Source organism: Vanessa atalanta, chromosome 10 (genome assembly GCF_905147765.1).
Source record: "Vanessa atalanta chromosome 10, ilVanAtal1.2, whole genome shotgun sequence".
NCBI classification, from domain to species: domain Eukaryota; kingdom Metazoa; phylum Arthropoda; class Insecta; order Lepidoptera; family Nymphalidae; genus Vanessa; species Vanessa atalanta.
Genome location: NC_061880.1, coordinates 11,504,545 through 11,526,601, shown reverse-complemented (window position 1 = coordinate 11,526,601; position 22,057 = coordinate 11,504,545). Strand labels below are relative to the sequence as shown.

At 32.0% G+C, this 22,057-nt stretch overlaps 3 protein-coding genes across 5 annotated transcripts; 1 reads left to right on the top strand and 2 right to left on the bottom strand.

Annotated features, from left to right (window-relative positions):
* Nucleotides 1-221: 221 nt before the first annotated feature.
* Nucleotides 222-2,711, top strand: LOC125066865 (organic cation transporter protein-like). Its single transcript, XM_047675164.1, has 4 exons — nt 222-307; nt 412-765; nt 1,067-1,474; nt 1,571-2,711. Exons 2-4 carry the CDS (start codon nt 419-421, stop codon nt 2,265-2,267), a joined length of 1,452 nt encoding a protein of 483 aa, XP_047531120.1. The 5' UTR covers nt 222-307; nt 412-418; the 3' UTR covers nt 2,268-2,711.
* Nucleotides 2,712-3,949: 1,238 nt separating this feature from the next.
* On the bottom strand, nt 3,950-10,262 carry LOC125066786 (lysocardiolipin acyltransferase 1-like). 3 transcript variants are annotated; one of them, XM_047675055.1, is made up of 7 exons: nt 10,182-10,262; nt 9,885-9,991; nt 9,501-9,792; nt 7,946-8,142; nt 6,400-6,578; nt 5,239-5,342; nt 3,950-4,350 (listed from the first exon to the last, which is right to left on the bottom strand). In XM_047675055.1, exons 1-7 carry the CDS (start codon nt 10,231-10,233, stop codon nt 4,103-4,105), a joined length of 1,179 nt encoding a protein of 392 aa, XP_047531011.1. In that variant the 5' UTR covers nt 10,234-10,262; the 3' UTR covers nt 3,950-4,102. The 3 variants fall into 3 exon arrangements, with proteins under 3 accessions (XP_047531011.1, XP_047531013.1, XP_047531012.1); XM_047675057.1 differs by lacking the exon at nt 10,182-10,262 and having other exon boundaries at nt 9,880-9,967; XM_047675056.1 differs by lacking the exon at nt 10,182-10,262 and having other exon boundaries at nt 9,501-9,803; nt 9,885-9,945.
* Nucleotides 10,263-11,111: 849 nt separating this feature from the next.
* On the bottom strand, nt 11,112-12,904 carry LOC125067098 (organic cation transporter protein-like). Its single transcript, XM_047675478.1, has 3 exons — nt 12,588-12,904; nt 12,017-12,424; nt 11,112-11,856 (listed from the first exon to the last, which is right to left on the bottom strand). The coding sequence occupies exons 1-3, from the start codon at nt 12,902-12,904 to the stop codon at nt 11,112-11,114; spliced, it is 1,470 nt and encodes a 489-aa protein (XP_047531434.1).
* Between the last annotated feature and the right edge of the window lie 9,153 nt (nt 12,905-22,057).

Genomic DNA, 22,057 nt, shown 5'->3' with positions numbered 1-22,057 from the left:
AGACATTTTCTTAATGATTGATTTCTGATTTCGTAATAATAATTATCGTATATTTATTTTGGAATGACTTGATAATTTTCTAAATCGTAAAATTTACTCTAAAGTATCTAATTGTGATCTTGTATTAATGTAATAAAAGATAGCAGATGATAAGATCCACTATCGGATTTGTTTAATTTGTTGTGAATATAAAATTTTATTTATTCATAATACGTCTGTGTCACTATAAAGAACATGAAAATATGAGTCTGGTTTGAGAGACAATAGTGAATACATTTCAGTACATATTATTTCTTAAACAGAACAGGTATGTTACAACTGTTGTGTGAACAAAACAAAATGTAATAAAATTTGCTTGCATTTTACTGAAAATAATTGGCAATCGTTTTTAATAAGATATTTCTCTTTCAGTTTCAAAATGTCAGCTGAAGATACGATAGAAACGATCATAGGTCGTTTTGGAAAATATCAAATATGGATTTTGTTTCTAATAATCCTTGGGAGGTTCCCCACTGAATACCAGCTGAGCAATGTCGTGTTCATCATGCCAAGCGTTGAATATGTGTGCATGGATGAAAATGCATATAACTTGACCAATCATTGTCCGTGTTCAAATCCTCAATATGACCAAAGTACAATTGTGAGTTCAGTGACTAGTACTTGGAATCTTATATGTGAAAAACAACAGTTGGCAAGTTTGACGCAATCAATGTTGCAAGTGGGTATTCTTGTTGGAAGTATATTCTACGGACATTTATCTGATAGGTATGAATAAAACTTATAGCTTTATATTTTTCTAGTTGTTAGTTAAGCACTGCTAAAGCCATCAGCACGTGGTGCCTAAACAAATCTTATTGTACAAATATCAAATTCACCTTACCTAAAATTACAAGTGAATATCACAATATTCACTTGTAAATTTAGGTATGTGAGATTTTCACGCTTATTTCTGTTAAACTTGACTTTTATTATTCAATATATCATTAGCATACATTAGCGTCATTATTATACAAAATAAATAATTATTGAATGCTACCTATTAAAATAGTGTTTCATTGTTTTCTAGGTACGGTCGTAAAGTTGCGTGTTTACTGGCACTCATATCAGAGATTGTCTTTGTGGCTTTATCCGCGGCTTCATCTGAATTGTGGATGTTCATCGTAGCACGGTTTTTTATTGGAACAGCAGTTGGAGGAACAATGCTTTGCTGCTATATCATCATAATTGAACTCAGTGGAAAATCATTCAGACCATATCTGACGGGATTAATTGAAATATCCTACATATCATCCTACTTTACGCTTCCCATGATCGCTTATTATTTACGCGATTGGAGACACCTCCAACTGGCTACGTCAGTGCCTTGGGCGTTTGTTATACTTTACTATTATCTTATACCAGAGTCACCGAGATGGTTGATAACGATCGGCCAAAAAGAAAGAGCTGTACAAATATTAACTTACATTGCCAACAAGTACGTACCAATTAGTTAATCAAAAATTGTTAAGTCAATTTGTATAATTCCAATGTATTTTTAATTAATTATTATTCATTACCTTTTGTTTTTCAGAAACAAAAGACCAACTAATAACATAAGCGCTTTAGTTGACAGAGCTGTAATGGAATCGCAAACGAGTAGTAATAAGCAACATGCGACTTATACAGATCTGTTTAAAACTCCGAAGATCAGAGCGTATACGTTAATCATTGCCTGCGTTTGGATGTGTTGTTCACACACATTCTTTGGCATCAATCAGTATATTGGTCGGCTTCAAGGAAACATTTATCTTAATGTAATGGTTTCGGCAGTAAGTCTTATACCTGGAGTGGTGTTAGTCGTTTTAGCTTCTTTGTACCTTAGACGAAAGATCGCTGTTATTACAAGTTTTGTCGTAGCTGGAGTCTCGCTATTAGTTTTCATATTTATACCGGCTGATATGCGAATTGTAGAATTAACATTCGCTATGATAGGTCAGATCGGAGCTTACACAGCCTTCGTACAGGTATATTTGTATTCATCAGAAATTTTCCCAACGGTAGTGAGAAATTCTGCAATGGGATTTGCTTCAGTTTTTGCAAGATTTGGTGGATTTATTGCACCGTTTGTTGTAAATATAGGAATAGAATGGGTAGCTCTCGTAATATTTACTATTTTAGCATTTTGTGCTGGATTTTTATGTTATTTCTTACCGGAAACCAAAGATATTGTGCTTTTAAATACAATTGATCAAACAGAAAAATCAAAGGAACGTAAAACCATAAGCTAATAGCAGGTGTTTTTAAACTCAAAAGAGATATTTGTTTTTATATGTCTTAGTTATAATGTGAATGTAAACTGAACTATATAAATGATCTAATACGTGTAGAGCTATTCTGTAATAATAAACTCGAAAGTCACATGACATTGACTATGATAATTATAAAATTGATAGCATACAAGTATAAAAATAGCGTATCACCGTAAGTCGGTGGTCATTATTTGACGAGTTGAAACGAAGTGACTTCTAGAATAACACTGCTGATCACTTTACTGACAATTTTAGAGCGAGAAAAAGACATTTATAATTTTGTAAAATTATATTACTTGCAGTGAAAAAATAAACTGATCCTACACTCCTTATTTAGCGAGTTACGAGTTTAAGGGTAAACTAAATTACGCGGCTTGTAGTGAAGTGAACTGGCGGATGTGGTCACGTAAGGAAAGCTGTTTCTTTCTCTTTCTCTCTGTCTTTCATCATCATTTTATATACAGATTTGTGAACATTTATTTAATCGTTTGTTTTAGGTATTTTTACATATTTTTTTTTATTTAATTTCATTTAATTCTTATAATATACAGCGCCAACCACTTCGTGCCAACATGTGTCTCACACCACTCGTTTTTTTTTTTAATTTTGTATTCATTATGAACATGAATCGTCATAATGTTATATTCATTAAATAGTACATAACCTTTATAAATGTAATATTTGTTTGATTTCAAAGAAAGTTACGTTGTAAATATCAAAAAGCCTAACGACTAGTCCAGTCAAAATAAACATTCATCATTTGCATAAATTCCTAAGTAATTCAAAATTTATATGAACGTTTAAATAGATATTTACTAGTAAAATTTAGGTTTGTTTTATCTCCAAATGAGTATGAGAGTAAAAAATGTCAGGACAATTTTTGTAGATAACTGCATGATCTACAACTTTTGTCCAAGCCATTAAAGTAACTGTTTCGCTAAAAATTTCATAAATAATAAAACTAACTAACCTTGCATAAAATTCATTGCACACAAGAGATCGATGGGGATTTTATTTTAAATGGAAAATTTAAGAAACAATGAATGATTATTTTGATTGGATTTAATTAAATATAAAGTATGCTTTAAGTTTACTTACTTATAACGAATTAATACTTAATAATTACGAATACATATAAAACCTATATATGTTTTGCTAGTCCCTGTTTGAATTAAGACAAACTATTAGATATATAAATTAATCAATAGCCTTACTATTCATAGATGTCAATATACTCTGCAGGTATTGTTCTCAAATATCTGCTATAACTTGTTGATCCATATATATATATGTATATATATATACATTATACATATAATAAAATGGTAACTAATCGAAAACTCTGTGGTAAAGAGTTCCAGTGGTGTTACATCATCCCTTTGCATTTGAAAAAACAATCAATGTAAATAGATACGACGTAGATGATTTTATGTTTATACCCTTTCTCATTCCAAAAAACTTTTCGTTTACTTTTAAGCGAGTCCAGTTATCAGATCTATCAAATAAAAAAAAACATTATCTGTAAATCCATTTGGGAACTACAACGCCACGACAGACGCAATGATACACAGATATGTCAACCATATAATACCCCTACTTACCGAGGCTTAGACCGAACTAAGACCCGGGCACCATCTAGTAAAAAATAAAAATAAACCAAGTATATCTGAACGCAATAAACTTTAATATTCATTATCAATATAATTCCGACTTTTATCATAATCAAAATGCGTAGAAGATAAATGAAAATCTAACGTCAATAAAATAAATTGCAGTCACACCTGTGACTCCTGTTTCCTTATATAGCAGATTAGTTACCTAATATTTATCTTGTCTAGAATTCTATATTGAATATTATGAAAACCACCAAAATATTTCGTCACTAGTATAAACAATAAAGTGTGATATATTACCCAAAACTTGAATAATACGCTGTAATACAGCCAAAAGATAAACAAGACATCTATTACAGTCCAGAACACAAATGCCAGTTTGGCAACTCCGAGGGGACGAGGCTCTTGTATCTTTGGTGCAGCATTCAACGGGAAGTCGATGAATGAACCTGAAAGTTAATATAAAAACAATTTAAGAATGCAAATTTTAATAATAGAAAATTTTATATTATTTAAGTATAATAGTATAAAATTGTACATCATACTTATTCTGCATAATTTTTGTAAAATAAGGTACACAACTTTCCTTAACTTATTAATAAGTATATCGATAAAATGTATGCAATGTACGTTACTACGAAGGATAATGTCATATCGCCAACTTTGTACAAGCTGTTAAAAAGCGAATAGCCATTGTACATACAAACTACTAATCAAAGTCAAGATGGCATAGAATCTAGATGAACGCGTGGATCGTAAAAATAGTATTATATAAAGATCAAAACATAACCAGAAATAATTAAGTATCCAACTATGCTAATATCCACTAACGCGCGTTGAAGCAACGTGGTTATCGTGGAATAAACATCTCCTTAAAAAGAAAAGGTGGCTTTAGCAAAGCAGCAGAAGATTTACAAGCTATTACTATTTTCCTTGCTATGAGAAAGAAAGGTGCGTTCGATCGGTTTTACATGCTGTGATGTGATTTGATTAGACCGTCTTGAAATTAAATATTAATTAAATTAGTAGTGAGATGACTATACGATGATATTTATTTATTCATAGGTACACAAACAGAATACAATCAGAACATACATTAAAACTACGGACTTACACAATGTTAAGCTAGAATACATTCCTAAGCACACGACATGCTCATAACAATTATATATAAATGCAGTCTGGTGCTATTTTATATAATAATTAAAAATTAATAAATTACAGTAAATATATAAATTAAAATAAATTGATATTATGTAACATTAATAGTTAAATTATCTAAATAACATTGAATATTTATTACTATGGTATAATGACTGATATGATTTTATTCTTACCGTCTTTATGAAATCTCTCTAGGCTTGCATTCTTCTCCTTCCAACGATCTTGAAGCCAAGTTCTCAGTTCTTCTTCTTCGTACGGTAAGTCGTCAATGTCGTAACTGTAAATAACATTTAAAAGATTATACTATTTTTATAAATCGCTTTGCATTCAATTGAACCTTTTATACGACATGCAAAATAAAAATGCATAATTGTGGTAACAACCCGAATAAAATATTGGTTTGATTGCAAATAATTTACTAAACACGTGACATTAAATTTTTTTTTTTAATTTTGACAAATAAGTATGTTAATTAAACTTAGCTTAAAGAAAATTTACTTCCATGCAAAAAAAAGATTTTTCTATATGTAATAGCCAGACGGAAGGGTTACCGGATGGTAAGAGACCAACACCGCACATCAACATTGGCGCTATAAAAAATATAAATCATTCCTTACATCACCGATAACACCAATTCACCATCAACCTTAGGATGTTATGTCCCTTCTGCCTACAGACTCTGACTCACTCACACACATAATTCCAGACTCTATACATAATATTTTACATATAATCCTAGCGTTAGAGACACAGTAACAAAACAGTTTTGTCTCTGTGTGTGTCAGACGATGTCTGTAACAGCACCACTAAGAATTGTCAAAATATTATAAATTAGTTAAAGTTATGTTTTAGTCCGAACGTTTATGACTGCTGCATACTTTTGTTGTCTGCCCTTTGCACATTGGATACGTTGTTAACACGTTAGTAAATATGGATGAATAGTCATAGGTTGTTCTATATATATTCTACTTAAGTGGAGATACGTTGTACTTCTTGAAATTCAGTTCAATTACATCGAGGAAAGTCTTGATTTATTTCATATTCGATTTAAGTTCTATAAAAACCATCTTAAATAGTTCAATGAATTCTCATTAATGGTAAGTAAATATTTGGTAAGAAGTATTTATTTGATGCCTTAAGATTAATTTTTATCCTTCATTTTAGCTTTATTGATATTTAGACGCACGTCCAATATTTGATGACCACGATTATAAATTCAAATTACAACGCTTTAAGTCACATATTGTCCATTCAAGGTAATAAAACCAGTTAAACAATTTACTCCATTTATGGCGTTATGGAAACAATAGAAACGTATTAGATAAAATTATTACCGTTTAAAGTGAAAATGTACGTGCTTAGGCATTTTTCCATGCAGTAAATCCATTTCAGTCTGCGCGGGCGCATCGTAGGCAACAGTGACGTCATACACAGACGCAAGTCCAGAAGTTCGCAAGCGAGAACAAAGCACGGCCCAGCCCGTCGTGCGCGGATGCAGGACGAACTCAAAGTTCTGTAAAATGCTTACAGTATTTCATAAACAAATATACATAAGCAATGCGATACAAAAATAACGATTCTGCGAGACATGCATGCATGCAAACATGTATCTATTTAATTATCGATTTAGTTTAAATTATACTGACTCTCTTTCAATCGAAAATTGCTAATAACAATAACATAACAATAAATATTTATTTGTAATACTATTTCGAATAGCTCCTTATATTCATTTAATTTTACTTCCAAAGTTCCGATAGCAAATAGGTACGCCACCATTCAAAATTCAATTTTTTCGCGAATCAAATAAAACAATAACAAAAATTGATTACTTTTGCTTTCTAGCGCGATGTTTTCGTACTTCGGAGTTTTGACATACCATTTCTGTGGTATTGGCTAGCATTTGTTCATTTAAAGTAATTAACGGAATTGTTCTTTGATATTTGTTATTTTAAATAATAAAGTCAGATAATTTTTGTGTATTATTTGAAACAAAAGTGATTTCCATTTCTGATCTTTAAGAATAGTTTATTCAAGATGTTGACCAAAAATATGACGTCATTATAATGTCATTTTATTTATCTTCTAACTCCTCTTGTGGGTGGAAAAGGTTATACGAATTGCACTCACAGATAGGCTACACCACGTTGATAGATCAAATCAACTTGGAGTATGTTAGATATATAGCTCGTCCCGATCATAAATTTAAATAAAAACTAGGATAATAACTTAATATTATAGGAGATTCCCTTATGTAGCGAATTCATACAATCAATACGAATTATTACCTACATGTGCATTACCGTCTTTACTATTGGGCACGTGCCCAGGGCCCCCATCCTGAGAGGTCCCCGAAGAACCAACAATTTCTTTCAAACGTTTGTTCTCACGTTGACTGCTATGTATGTGTTTGAAAGTGATATATTTGTAAGAAATAGCTAACATATTTATCATTTTAAAATTGATTGTTCAAAGTTGTTACGGTAGTATTTATATCGATAATATAAGCCAAGGTAATTAACATTGCCTAGCATTCAACCCAAACAAGAATTCAAATCAAAATTTCAGCCAAGTTGGTTTTTAATAAGTGCCCATTTTTATTTCAATTAACTATTATCTTTACGTTAACTAAATTTTTTTCTGATATTTTCATACAGGCGTTTATACGTATTTAAGCACAAACTAATAAAATTTACAAATAGATTAATTCTTGATTAAAATGACATTTATTTCACACGATTCTTATGCAAAAACCTCATTAGTTAAATGACGATACGTATATTAATCAGATAAAACCATGAACTTTAGAATTAGCATTGATATTATAGCAGGATATTAAACGTATGATAAAATCTACTAATATTAAATAAAATGCCTCACCGGTAATTGTCTTGATAAAGCAAATTTCTCACTACGTCGTCTATTGTCTTCGCTCAAGTCGGTTCCTTCCGGAAATAACACTACCTGGTGATGGTATCGAAGTCTTTTATAATAGTCCACAAACTGTGTCATGCTTACTTCATCTTGTTGCCAATTCCTCTTTACGTATAGAAAATAATTGAGCTGCATTATCCAACCTAAAACGTAATCATATTAAGCAAGCGTGTATGTCCACCATCAACGGTATTGGAACAGCGTGATGGAATACAAGCTCTTAGCAATCTCCTTAATAAAAGGGATCTTATTCAGCAGTTTATAATAAACAATATCGTTCCTACGTCATGTCGTCTGAGAAAAATGTATTTGATACCAATTAAACCTTTTTGGAACGGCGTTAAATCATCACGTAAGGTAATATATACGGTCTGCTATATACAGTTTGTAATATTATTTTAACTATTTTTTTTGTTATTGCTTTAATTCACACGGTATTTTTTTATAACTATTTTATTTCTTGTCATTTATTTAATACATAATATATAGAAAGCAACTTCGATTAAACATTTTTTTTTAAATATGTTTTAAAATTAAAGCAGTGAAAATTGCCTTTATATTTATAAATCAATATTGGACAACATCACATACATTACTGTGATCCCAATGTAAGCTAAAGCACTTGTGTTATGGAAAATCAGAATTAACGACGGTACCACAAACACCTAGACCCAAGACAACATAGAAAACTAATGAACTTTTTCTACATCGACTAGGCCGGGAATCGAACCTGGTGTACACGCTACTCGGCCACGGAGGTCGTCTAACTAATCTAAATTAAGTTACTTACATTCTTATACTATATATATATATATACATATAAGTAATTATGAATGTGTTCAATTATATCGATATGATGATGTCCTTCTGATCGATGATTGATTTTGGTAACGTGGGCCATTCTCAAGTGAGAAAAGCCAACTGGGCAAGGCATATACAAGTGCAGTCATTATTTCGTGACTCTCATAATCAGATGGGAAGACAAATCCGACACGACCAAAAAGCGTTCAGGCACAGGACCAGCGTCTTTTCTCTTTCCGAGGCAAAGGAATGAATGAAAATTTATAAATAATTTAGAAATGGACATTTTTTTCGACTATTTTTATATTATATTTTTCTATCGAGATAATCAATCTTGATAGAGAAAACTAATTAATTTATCCTGATCTTTGACATGATCCTATAAATCCATATCATATTTATATTGAAAGCTGTATGACTAAAATAATTACTCACAGTAATTATCAACCAGTTAGATCCGTTTATTTAGGACGGTCATATCTTAAGAAACGGACCAGAAACTATTATACAACAATAAAAACAGTATGAAACGGTCATGCATTGAAATTTAACGCGAATGAATCCGCAGGGCACAATTATTTTTTTACTACTTTTATATATAATTCTCTAATAACCTTAAACAATACGTTAACAAAAACGCGGGAACAATTACGTAAAAACGGTTTCTATTGATTGGCAAAGATTCCTATATCAGACTCACCCATTCCTGGAACCGTTTTAATTTCGTCTTTCAAAACGAATTTAATTTTTGATTTTCCTCTCGTGATCACATTAAATAAATCCCTTTTAAGTTCTGGTTTCTTAATATTTTTATCTTTACACGTGCAGTCGGTGTTTCTTTCACGTTTTTGAGTTGCGTGATACAAAGCTATCCACACATAATTCCAATCAACTCTCGTCCGATGGTTCATTACAATTATGGTCGTTTCATCTGGATTCACATGATCACCGTAATGATGCAGTTCCGTGTTGCAGCACCATTGAAATAATGCCTGAAGAAGTACTTCTCTATGATTACAGTTACCTTGATCTTTTACATTAAAACATTATGTTACAGTTTATGCTACAATTGACAATACTTTACCACAGGATACAGCTCCCATAGCGAGAAAAGTACATCCACTACTTTTCTGTATAGTATGTGTTTTATAAACATTAAATACAAAACTGGACAATAAAGTACGTAGAACCCTGGAATATATATTATATCAAAACGAGCGCTAGTGAGTATTCAATATAATAAATCATTATACGTATTGAAAATACGCTTTTTTTTTAAATAGTTATTGTTTGATATTTTACATAAGTTGTCATTCCACTGTTTGATATAACACCGAATTATTTATTAGAGTAAAATCAATGTTTAAAGAACTTTATTAACCTGCTAAGATTGTATAATACCAAGCAGCACAAACCAGCACGCCTGTCGCCATGATGGCGCGCTAATACTGACGAGGGTTGAAGAAGCCCTAGCAATATGTTCTAGATTAGAACCCTTATGAACTTAGTTTCATTACATAGGCTTTACGTAAGTCACACTCGCGATAATAACCATTTTATGATTTTGTAATACTATTTTTGTAAATAAAACAAATGTACCTAAAAATAATATAATCAACCTTTTTAATATTTACTATCCTTATAAATATATTGATATGTTTAATATCAATTGCACAAAAAAAATTATAAGAGATTCAACCCTCCGTCTTTATGTCTCCAATGAAACCCATCATGTGTCTTACGCACAGAAAACAGACTCATTCTTTATAATCATAGTCATAGTACAATATATAAATAAAAATAATAGTGGTGCATTTTTTTAATATTTCAGAACAGCACTACGATTCTGTAATAATTCACTCGTGTAATGTTGACAACCGACTCACAGTGGTACGCCATTTTGATACGTGTATTATATCAATTTTATAATGATTCTAGTCAATGACGCATATCACATATTGACATTTAGACTCTTGTTGAATAGAAAAGTACTTCAGCGTAATATTTTGTAATTTGTTTTTGTTATTCGAACTACATTCTAAAATAAATTGACTGTTTGTGTAAATAAAGTCTCATTATTTTCTGTACATTGACTGTGACGAATCTATCCAATGGCTTTTTTGGAATCAGCTTATTTGGTTGTCACAGGACAGGTGGCTTGAATCCTAATATTGCTAAATAAAATATTAAAGTTAATTTGAATCTGAATACATTTAATCCAGTACTTTACATAATATGTTCCAATTTATTCCAGAAAATATTTACTGATAATACTATTTTGAATAGAAAATAAATATAAAAAGAGTATCTTTTAAAAATTGCTTTCCTTATTATGTTCTTCTGAAGCCGTGCTCCGACCCCGGGAAGGAGTGTAATTGTTACGATCCATGGTACCGCTTTCTTCTATAGACATTAAGAGTTCAGTACCCTTTGTCTCCGGCAGAAATATACACAAAACAGCAGCGATCATTGGCGGTACTCCAAATGCCACAGGGGCACACCACTTCCCATAAATACGAAAGTTAGCAACAAAAGGTGCTATCATGGAACCAAATCGCGCCATCATCGACGAAATACCTATGGCAGCATTTCGTACAACTGTTGGAAACATTTCCGAACAATACAAGTAAAGAACAATGAATGCCATGAAACTAAATAAATCACCGACACAAGAAACTATTAAAGTTCCAATATCTTCTGGAATTAAGACAATGGTTATGAGAGAAATACTACTTGCAATATTGAAACTGATAATTAGTATCTTCCTACCCATGAATTTAATAAGTGGAATCGCTAAAATACACCCACACAAACACCCGCCACCGTTTGTCACCACATTTAGAAAGATATTTCCTGTCAAACGACTAATAAATTGTGAGACTCCGTAATAGCAATATCCTGATACAAACCACGAAAATGACATGATCAATAAATTTCTTCTTAAATAAGAATTGCGTAATAAATCAATAACTGTTTGTTTTCGACGTCTAATCATTACAGAATCCAGTTGAAATGTCTCAATTTCTCGCCGAATTTCATGTATTGGAAGATTGTTTCTGCAAAACAGTATTTTAATTTGTGTGACTAAATTTTAAGTAGGTCTTTATATTATATATCATAAAATATTAAAAAAATAATTTAGTAAGATAATTTGTGAGTAAACATAACTATTTCTAACAATAATGTATTAAAAAGTAACAATTGTTTAGTACTAACATTTTAGCTATGTGTTCCATAATTTTAATGGCTTTGAAAGTTTTATTCCTTGACAAAAGCCATCTAGGCGATTCAGGCAACACACATGTGTAAAACAGCTGAGCTAAACTAACAGCAGATATGCTTATTTGAAAATGTACATAATCTCTTATATAATATCCAAAAACAGCTAATACAATATGTCCAATAATAAATGGAATGTGAAAAATAATAGATAGGGTCTCTCTGTGTACGCAGCCAATGAATTCCATCAGTAGAACAAATGAAACTACCATCACTCCGCCAACAGCAGTGCCCAAAAACATTCGCAGCACGGTGAAGCTCCAGTATTCAGGCATAATAGCAGTTATTAATCCAGTGAAAATTTCAAGGATAATAGCAACGAGCAATGCTATTCTTCTACCGAATCTGCAAATATATCATTCCGAAAATAAGGCTGAAAACCAAGGTTTTATAGTACACATGGGAATGTTATACGCCCAATTTCTAAATTCTAGGATCAAAGGACTGTTAGGACTTGACCATTGATCCATTGATGTAAAATATAACTCGATTTTGTGCTTTTACAAACCTGTCCGATGCAAGACCAAAAACAAGGCTCCCAATTAGCACTCCAAGTTGAAATACAGTTTGAGTAAAATCCTTTTGCCACGATTTATGGCATATTAAATTCCATTCTGTTACAATCGTCCGGGTAAATTCGGTCTTATCATAAACAGGCACGTCACAACATGTTTCATTGTGTGGACAAATGTATTGCACTGGGGGAGCCAAAAATAATATAGCCATTTGATGGAAAGCAACAAAAAATTTACTTAAAAAAATCATAATGCAAAGCCATATGTGATACTTTCCGAAGTTTCCGATAAGAGCATTTATTTGCGCCATATTTATATCATGAAATATAATAAATTTAATAATAATTACAGATATTATAAGAAAATCCAGATGGTCAAGCATCTTCATTACAATTTAAGGTTAAAACATAAACGTGTTCACTTTAAAAATATTTCTTGATCTAATAAATAAATATGTTATATCAATTAAAATTAAGGAATAATTAGACTTATAAATCCCAAAAATAAATAAATATTTAACCGACTTAAAATCATCATTTATGTAAAATGATTCATCATATATATATTCTATACCAAACACCGATTATTGTGTGCGAGTATTATTTTGTTTCGATTTGAAGAGCGACTGAGCTCTGTATCTACAGGCACTAGGGACATAACAGATTTGTTCTCGAAGTTGGCCACCAACTTCGAGAACAAATCTGTTATGCATTGATGAAGAATGATTAATATTTCTTACAGTACCGATATCTATAGGCAGTGGTGACCACTTACCATCGGGTGGCCCATTTCCCTATCTGCCTAGCTATACGACACAAAAAATAGGCACTAGTGTCACGTGTGTCATATGTCTTCGAATGCTGTTCTAAGCTTAATGCATATATTTTTACGGTATAGCTAATTTATATTTGTAATACCAAGTAAATTGCCTACTTAGAAAATAATGATATCTGTTTTCCGTACTACATACAATATGATACATCTTTTAAAATGCTCAAATATACGTAACGTATCTCGAAGGTAACATTGAACCGAGTAAGCGATCCGATATTACCGGACGCACCACATTTATTTGAAACATCATATCTGTAAGCCCTTGTCCAAATTTTAAAGAAAAATACGAAAAGGTAATTCACACTCAGAGATTTACTTGTTAACTTTTTTTAAAAAATGTGTATATCATTTTGTGTGAAAATTGTTTATTGTGAAACGGTTTACTATAAATAGTATGTTATACCAAAGACTATCAAGGGGCAAACCATAACTTGTCCCTAAATAGAATCAAGTTTAAATTATCCAAATGAGTAAAACCATTTTCGAGTGATTGGTAAAAAAAAAAAACATATACGTCGAACATACAAACTCCTTTTGTAGTTGTAAAAAACTGTGACTCACTATTACCATTAAAAAGACATCATAGGCTAAAATGTAAACACGATAAAGAATAAATTTTAAACCAACAATATGTGCCATGTTCAAGGTCGTCGTGGTAATTGTTATCGTTGATGTAGTTCGAGGCTTAACTAGCAGTAAGTACGTGTATCCGTGGCTAAAATATTCTTGTTATGTAATCGTGAATGAGCTGAGGTAATGTTTGAAACCGAGTGGACAGTACCGACTTTCTTTGTGCTAGAAATAATTCGTCTCGTATTCTGCGGTAAAAAAACATCGTAAGGAAATCTGCATAGTTCGAGAGAAATTTTAACATATGTTTAAGATACACAATATACTATAGATAATCTTTAAATCCAATCATTTATATATTAACGAACTTTTTTTTACTTATGCCGTAATCAATTCTATGATTGTGATCACACCTTGATCGTATTTATAATATCAAGCCAGGTACTCACTTGTAGGTTCACCGTGTATGTACTTATAATAGTGACTACTGTAACAGTACAACACATCAATTGTCTCCTTGAATTATTGAATTTCGAGTAGATACGAGCCATAGTCGATACAACGTATTCATGGCGGCAATATGATTTCAATCAAATTTATATAGTTTTAATTAGTATAGTAGCTAACTTACAAGGTGCGAATTCCGAGGTCATAGTCCGGATGAGTCTAGTAAAGTAGTTCTAGTCAATAACATAGGTACACTAAAGAACGTCACGGTAGCATGCGAAAGCGATCCGGTGACGCCCGTTGAAGAGAGAGGGTACCGCTGGTTTTTTGTGGGTATTCCGGTATACAAGAGCGCACTAGGGGTCTTTTGCAGCGGCGAATCCCACATAATGCCCCACATCGTGTGAGGGAAAATTAACGTGTGTATCCAGCAAAGAAAAATAGTACACTAAAGTATAGAATCGGTAACTAAACAACTTACATCTTGAATTGACATAAGTACAAGTAATCCTTATCTTACAATGTAATATAAATTAAATTATTTTCTCCGATATATTATATAATATACGGGGTTATTTAAAAAATATCAATAATATATAATCTTTCCGTTTGCATACGGTACAGAGAACGTTTTTGGGGAATGGTATACGCATATATAATAAGATACCGGGAAATGTTATGTTACAATTACGAAATTTAAAAAGTTTATTAAGACTAAATTATTAAATAAGTCTTATTAAAAGAGTACTTTTTAGAAAAAAACGCCTGGATTTAGGCTCGGTTTCCATCACAAGACACTAATTATTGTAAAAAAACTTTTGAATTGAATACTAAGAGTGTCCAAGATAAGATTACAGTACTCAAAAATAATTGTAATAACTTTTGGTACGGGAGCAATATAGAAATCTCAAAAAAAAATACTTGCCCATACTAAATAACAGATCAGTAGCTAGAGTTTGTATGGAGAAACGAAATAATTTTTGAGACTTCAATATTTAGCCCATACTAAAAATTATTACAATCATTATGTATTTTTAATATTTTTCAATGTTTACTTATTCCTACTAAAATAAATGACCATGAGTATATCAAGGCCTAGTTTTATTTTACAGTCAGATAATATGGTATCCATTAATTTTAGTCAAGGTAGTGCAAGTAGGTTTTTATATATATATATTTTTTTTTCTTTTCTTGCGCCGATTGTTCGGCATTTGAACCGAATTTCGGCTGAATGTCGAAAATACGGTTGAAGCTGGCGAAAACCGACTGTAAAACGAATTACGATCCATCAGTAAAGATTAATATACATACATACAGCAGGAGCTATAGGGAAATCGCACGGAATATGTAAAATCTATTTATTTTTATCTTTGTCATTTGTTTCGTTGCAATCTATACGTATAAAATAACATGTGACTTACTGATTCGTCATCGCCGAGCGTAAACTATTAAAGTTAGGGCCATGAAATTTGGTAAGTATCGTTTTATTGAGTAAACAAGCAATTAGGAAGGAATTTTAGAACTTCTTCACCTAAGGGAAGCACGTCATTTTTTAAGTTAGAAAAATGAAACTTTATGTTTGGGAAACTGATTAAAAATCAGTCGATACGTGTTTAAGCGTTTTTGGATATTACATCCCTAAGGAGTAAAATACACACCACTGTGGTATACAAAGGAACTTAAATTAACGTAATATTTTTAGTTAATCTGTAAATACATTCAACTCGCAACAACAGAAAACCGCAAGCAACAGATAGTCTAGTATAGACGTCACGAGCAGTCGACGACGTTCTTTCTAGGAGCGGTTCGCAGCAGGAATACAACTCTAAAACAATACTGCTTCAGTCTAAATATCGTAATTTATTGTTGATTAGAAATTCGAAAACATTGACATTGTTCAATGAAGAAAATTAATGGGCTTATATATCAGTACGCACGTAGTATTTCAAGTACGCTCTAATTAGTTTACAAGATATTTTAACTTTTTTCATTCTTGTAATTGCAATCTACTTTGAAGTCAATTAATTGTTCTGAAGCAGTCATAATTAATTTATTTCATTGCAGTTTTTTCGTCGTTGAATAATGTGTCATTGTTTTTGTCAGAGATAATATTGCACGTTATATTTTATTATAATGAGTATCCGACCACCTCCGAGCGCCGTTCATTGAACTATGACGTCACTTGTCGCAAATGCATGGCCTGCATAAAGAAACTCATTCAGAGTGTTCAACTTCATAGTTTTAAAAGTATGTCCTCATATTTATAATAAAAAAAATGTATTGTTTTTAATATTATTAAACGAAACAGCTTTGCGATAAAAATAAAGTTATTTTTATTTATAGCTGTCGCCTTCGGCATCGCTCGCCTTTTATGGTTTGGAATTCAAGATTGCTTCATACCAAATTTAAGTAAAAGACCAACAGACAGACAGACTCACTTAAGCATTTATAACATTAGTATTGATAACCTATTATAACCTTTCCACCCGTATCTAAAAATATTTTTTATCCTAATATACATTTTATAAATAAGTAAATATCGATAAGTAAACCAAATCAAGCTATCTCAGTCGGTGAACGTTTTGTAAAGACATTATATACGAATAACAACAATCAGTAGGGATATTTTATGTATAATATAATATTTAACATTATATACTCATGAGGCAATCACCATGTTTCCATCAAATGTCTTTTGTGTGTTTGTGTTTCCATGTTTTCATCAAATTTGTTGTAATTTAATTTGATTTAATTTTAATCTACGGCTCTACAGCCCAGCCATACGCGACCAAAGCGCCATTGGTACACAGTGTAAATTCCCCGCCTACGTAAGAAGAGCTTCGAATCTACCTTTATTATTCGCACTGCTAACCTCTGGAATACTTTGCCTGACTCTGTATTTCCCGATAGGTACAACGTTGGTGTCTAACCTAAAGTTAACAGGTGTCTTCTAGGCAAGCCTCCTACATCGTAGACCGTGTCAATGCTTAACATTCAAGACATGGTCAAACGCTAACCTATTAAGGGTAAAAAAGAGGGACATTAACAGAATTATAAACTAGTTTTACTTTGAACCCGAAATAGCATATCTATAGATCTTAATTTTTCTTCTTATTTTTTATGTAAGTTTTTTTTTTTTTTTTTATGTCATGGTTTGGTGGACGAGCATATGGGTCAGCACATGGGTTAAGTGGTCACCACCGCCCATAGACAAAGGCGCTGTAAGAAATATTAACCATTCCTTACATCACCTATGCGCCACCAACCTCGTGAACTAAGATGTTATGTCCCTTGTGCCTGTGATTACACTGGGTCACTCACCCTTCTAACCGGAACACAACAATACAGAGTACTGTTATTTGGCGGTAGAATATCTGATGAGTGGGTGGTACCTACCCAGACGGGCTTGCACAAAGCCCTACCACCGAGAAAATATTTAAAGTAATATTTGCCCCCAAACGCGCTGGAGGCTCACCTGATGAAATGTGATTACCACGAACCATGGACATCTGCAATACCAGGGGGCTTGCAGATGCATTACCGCACTTTCAGGAATGACTAGGTTATTTTCTTGATTTATGTAAATTGATTTGTAAGAATTTAAATTGATTGATAATAAACTCCACAATTACTTTTTTCTATCTTATATTCCTTTGAAGATCTAATCCATTGTTTATTATTAAATATTCTAAAACAAACTCCAGCTTGCCACTGAATTTCTTGAAAACTTCAAAGACTTTGTATTGGATTTTAAGCCACATCAAAAGTCAAGATCTAAATGTGTAGTAAAGTGGGTAATTCGATATAACTTGTCAAAGATATATGTAATAGACAATTTTGTGGAGTTACGATGTCACTAAAAATATAGCGGTAGTCAAGAAGCACGTCTATTTATTTCTCCCTATTTGACGATAGTTTAGTGGCGACGAGGATGGGATATTTAAAAAAAAAAAAATAAAAAATAAAAGTGAAAATGGCGTGCGGAAAATTAAACGAGTTTGACATTAATTCCGTTAACTGGACATTATACGTGGAAAGGTTAGAAATGTATTTAAAAGTGAACAAAGTGGAAAAGGACTTATGGCTGCCTACTTTAATTACCGCGATCGGTGACCAAGCATATGAATTGCTTAGCAGTTTGGCGAGAGCAGTTTTGAGAGAGACAAGCTAGAACATATATACAGACAAAGAACGAAGATAGCCTATTAACTAACAAAAATAAAACCTCATATTTGAAATATTGTATAGAATTAGAAAAAAAAACATTATTCAACGACAAATTAGCACCAAAGCTAATGTGTTATTCCAGTATTCATGTGGAAACTGGCGTAATGTAAGTAAATTGTTAAATATTTATTACCACTAATTGGCATATCCCACTGTACACCGTAGTGAATTCAGTACCATAAAGGAATGGCGTCATAAATGTTTTTAAATAATACAATAAGATCTGCGGCGTCTCATAACATTATCTCAAATGAAATTACAAGCTTATCATTTTTAGATAACTCACTTAACCACGGAGTATTCCAGCTATGTTTATGTCACGTATGTATATTTTTATTAGATTACATTTCAAATATATATGTAATACACAAGAACATATGCTCAATTATAAACATTGTATATTTCTAAGGAATTATCTAAGTGTCGATGATAAGAACTATTTGACAGTATTTATATGTCGGCGGAAAATCACATATTTAAGAAAACCACGTGCCCGAAAATAATTATTTTAATAATTGAAACCTGTTTGATTGTTCAATTAATAATATTTAGTCAATTTAAGATGTGAAATTAGTCTGAAATATTTTACCGTCCATAAATAGTTGTTATATTGAGTGAATAGTGCCCCCACCTAATTTTGTTATAAAAGGCCGACCGCCTGCCGGTATCGGGAGGCTTGTTCGAACCGTCAGAGCGATCGGATCTTCTCAGCTTGGAATAAATCAGAGAAGAATATTTCCTGAGTTTAATTTCACACCTTTTAAAACAAGCCGGGACAAGCCACTCCGTCATATATATTTGAGCCACTCAAATGTCTATGCCGGATGCCTTTAATCTCGACAGGCTAAGCGCCCGTGTAATCGTTTAACATGAGACTACAATTTATGTATTTTGATTTATTCAATTACAAATCTTACATAATAGTATACGTCTAAGAATTATTATTGTATTGCATACAATCGTTTCTAAGTCTTGCTTAACTGTAATACTACGGGTAACCTTCTGGCGTACTGCCAAATATAATAAATACTATAAACAGTATTCATATAAACTGATCACCTTTCTATAATTTATAAAATCCATCTATTCATAATCACAGGAACGAAAAAGTCTGCTAGATTTTTAAAGTATTATACAGAGCCAGGCAATAAAACGCAGATACATTAAAATAACATCATTTAATATAGCAGTATGGACAGCACGTCTATGCAGTTTGCTATTCGAAGGGACGGAGAGGGTAGCGCAGGTTATTTAGTGGGTATACCGGTCGACACCCGGTAGCCGGTGAGTCCTGCATACCCGAATGTTATATGAATTGTAAATGCGTTCCATCGAATAAAAAAACTAGAAATAATAATACGCAAAAAAGTCTTATATCAGTTACAATATCATAAAATTTAATAAAAATGACTGTTTATCAGATAAATCTTTTTTTAAGATAAATGTAACAAAAAACTTATGTTACTATTATGTCATGTCACTTATCTCCAAACATTGCAACATCCGTATCTGTTTCACTATTCTGTTGATTTTACTGCGTATATATTTTACATTACATATTATAAAACAAAGTCCCCTCAGTGTCTGTCTGAACGCGATAAACTCAAAAACTATTGAACACATGATTTATATTTTGGGTTAAGGGAAAATATGTGAACAAGTTTTATAAGAAGTATTGGTTAGTTACGTGAAGAATATTCTTCAGCATTTAATTGACTTCTTTACATGAAAAAAAACTATGCCCATTTGACTGGCTTGCCGCGTGTACGTTATATGTACCACAGTATAAGCGTTTTATGTACACCCTTATTCCAACCGGTCGAAGCTGGGACGAGTAACTAGTATTTATAAAATACAATACTTCCTCCAATTATACCAATTTTAGATAATTGGTATTTCTTCCAGTCATAGTATAATAATATTAATTAAGTCAAGATTCCGTTACGATTTTTTAATAATATTGATCCCTTGTGTGCCGGTAGTTACACTGGCTCACTGACTCGTCAAACCGGAACACAACAAAAATAAGTATTGAAGCTTGACGGCAGTATATATAATTAAAGTATACCGGTATTTTATTATATACATATTACATTTTTAAAACGGTTGATTCTTTATCTTAACCAATAAATATGTAACTAATTTTATTTAAAAAAAAAAATTTTTTGATTGCAACAAATCAATGACAAAATGTCATATGTCTTGAAGTCGCCCCTGTCGTTATTATCGTTATTAATAAGATACGATTAAAATAAGAGGAAAAAGCAAAACAAATACAATATAGATTATATTTCTAATAATTGAAAGATCATTTAAAGCTTTGGAGTGAAGACATTTATAGCTATTATTTTTCAATAAAAAAGTAATAAAAATTAAAAATCACCTATCCACCACAAACACAAATATCACGTTCATGAAGATCATTAGTTAAATGTTATACTAATACTATAAATTCGAACGTGTCTGGATGTTACCTCGACGACTATATACGACCTTAATCACTGAACGTATCGTAAAAATATAAAATATTAAATATCATAACCCCTGGCAAACTTCATCACAATGATACCTGCCCTCTCCTGTCTCTGTTTAAGGACATTGGCTGTTTAAGGATATTAATGGTGAAAAGAACGAATTTCACGCGGACCGAGTCACAGAAAAAAGCTAGTGAAACAAAACAATTAAAGGAGATACAGTATCTGTTTCTATGCTATAAATATTAATAAAAATAGGCCAAGTGAACGAGATATGTACGGTGTATATTTTTCTATATTCTGTCGATAGCATTCTAACAACATAAATTCAACGCAATAGCGCAATTAAACTGAATTATATTACTTAATCTCCGTGGTATTCAAATAATTTACTGTAATAATGACTCAGTTTGTAACATGACGAATTTTAATCATATTTACATAGATTTTTAAAAAAGTATATAAAATACAAACAATATAATTAAATACCTGATTGTAAATGTCACACTGCTAGGTTCCTCTCCTCTTTTGTTTTTGTTTTTTAAAAAGTATGTAGACGGACAGGCAAAAGGGTCACCATTGTCCACATAAATTGGTGCTGTAAGAAGTACATCGCCCGTGCGCCACCAAACTTATGCATGTAGTTGCATTGGGTCACTCATTCTTCAAGCCGAAATATAACAATATATAATAATAAAATTGCTGTGTGACGGTAGAATATGTAACGAGTGATCAGTACCTATCGAATCGGACTTGCACAAGCCCTACCACCAAGTGAGTTTTGGCGCTCATTCCATATGTCGGAACGATCCGGCCCATGCAAGTTTCCTTAAAATGTTTTGAGATTAATTAGGTTTTCATACAAATGATGTACTTGACCGCATTTGAACACATCTCAACTCTCGATATAT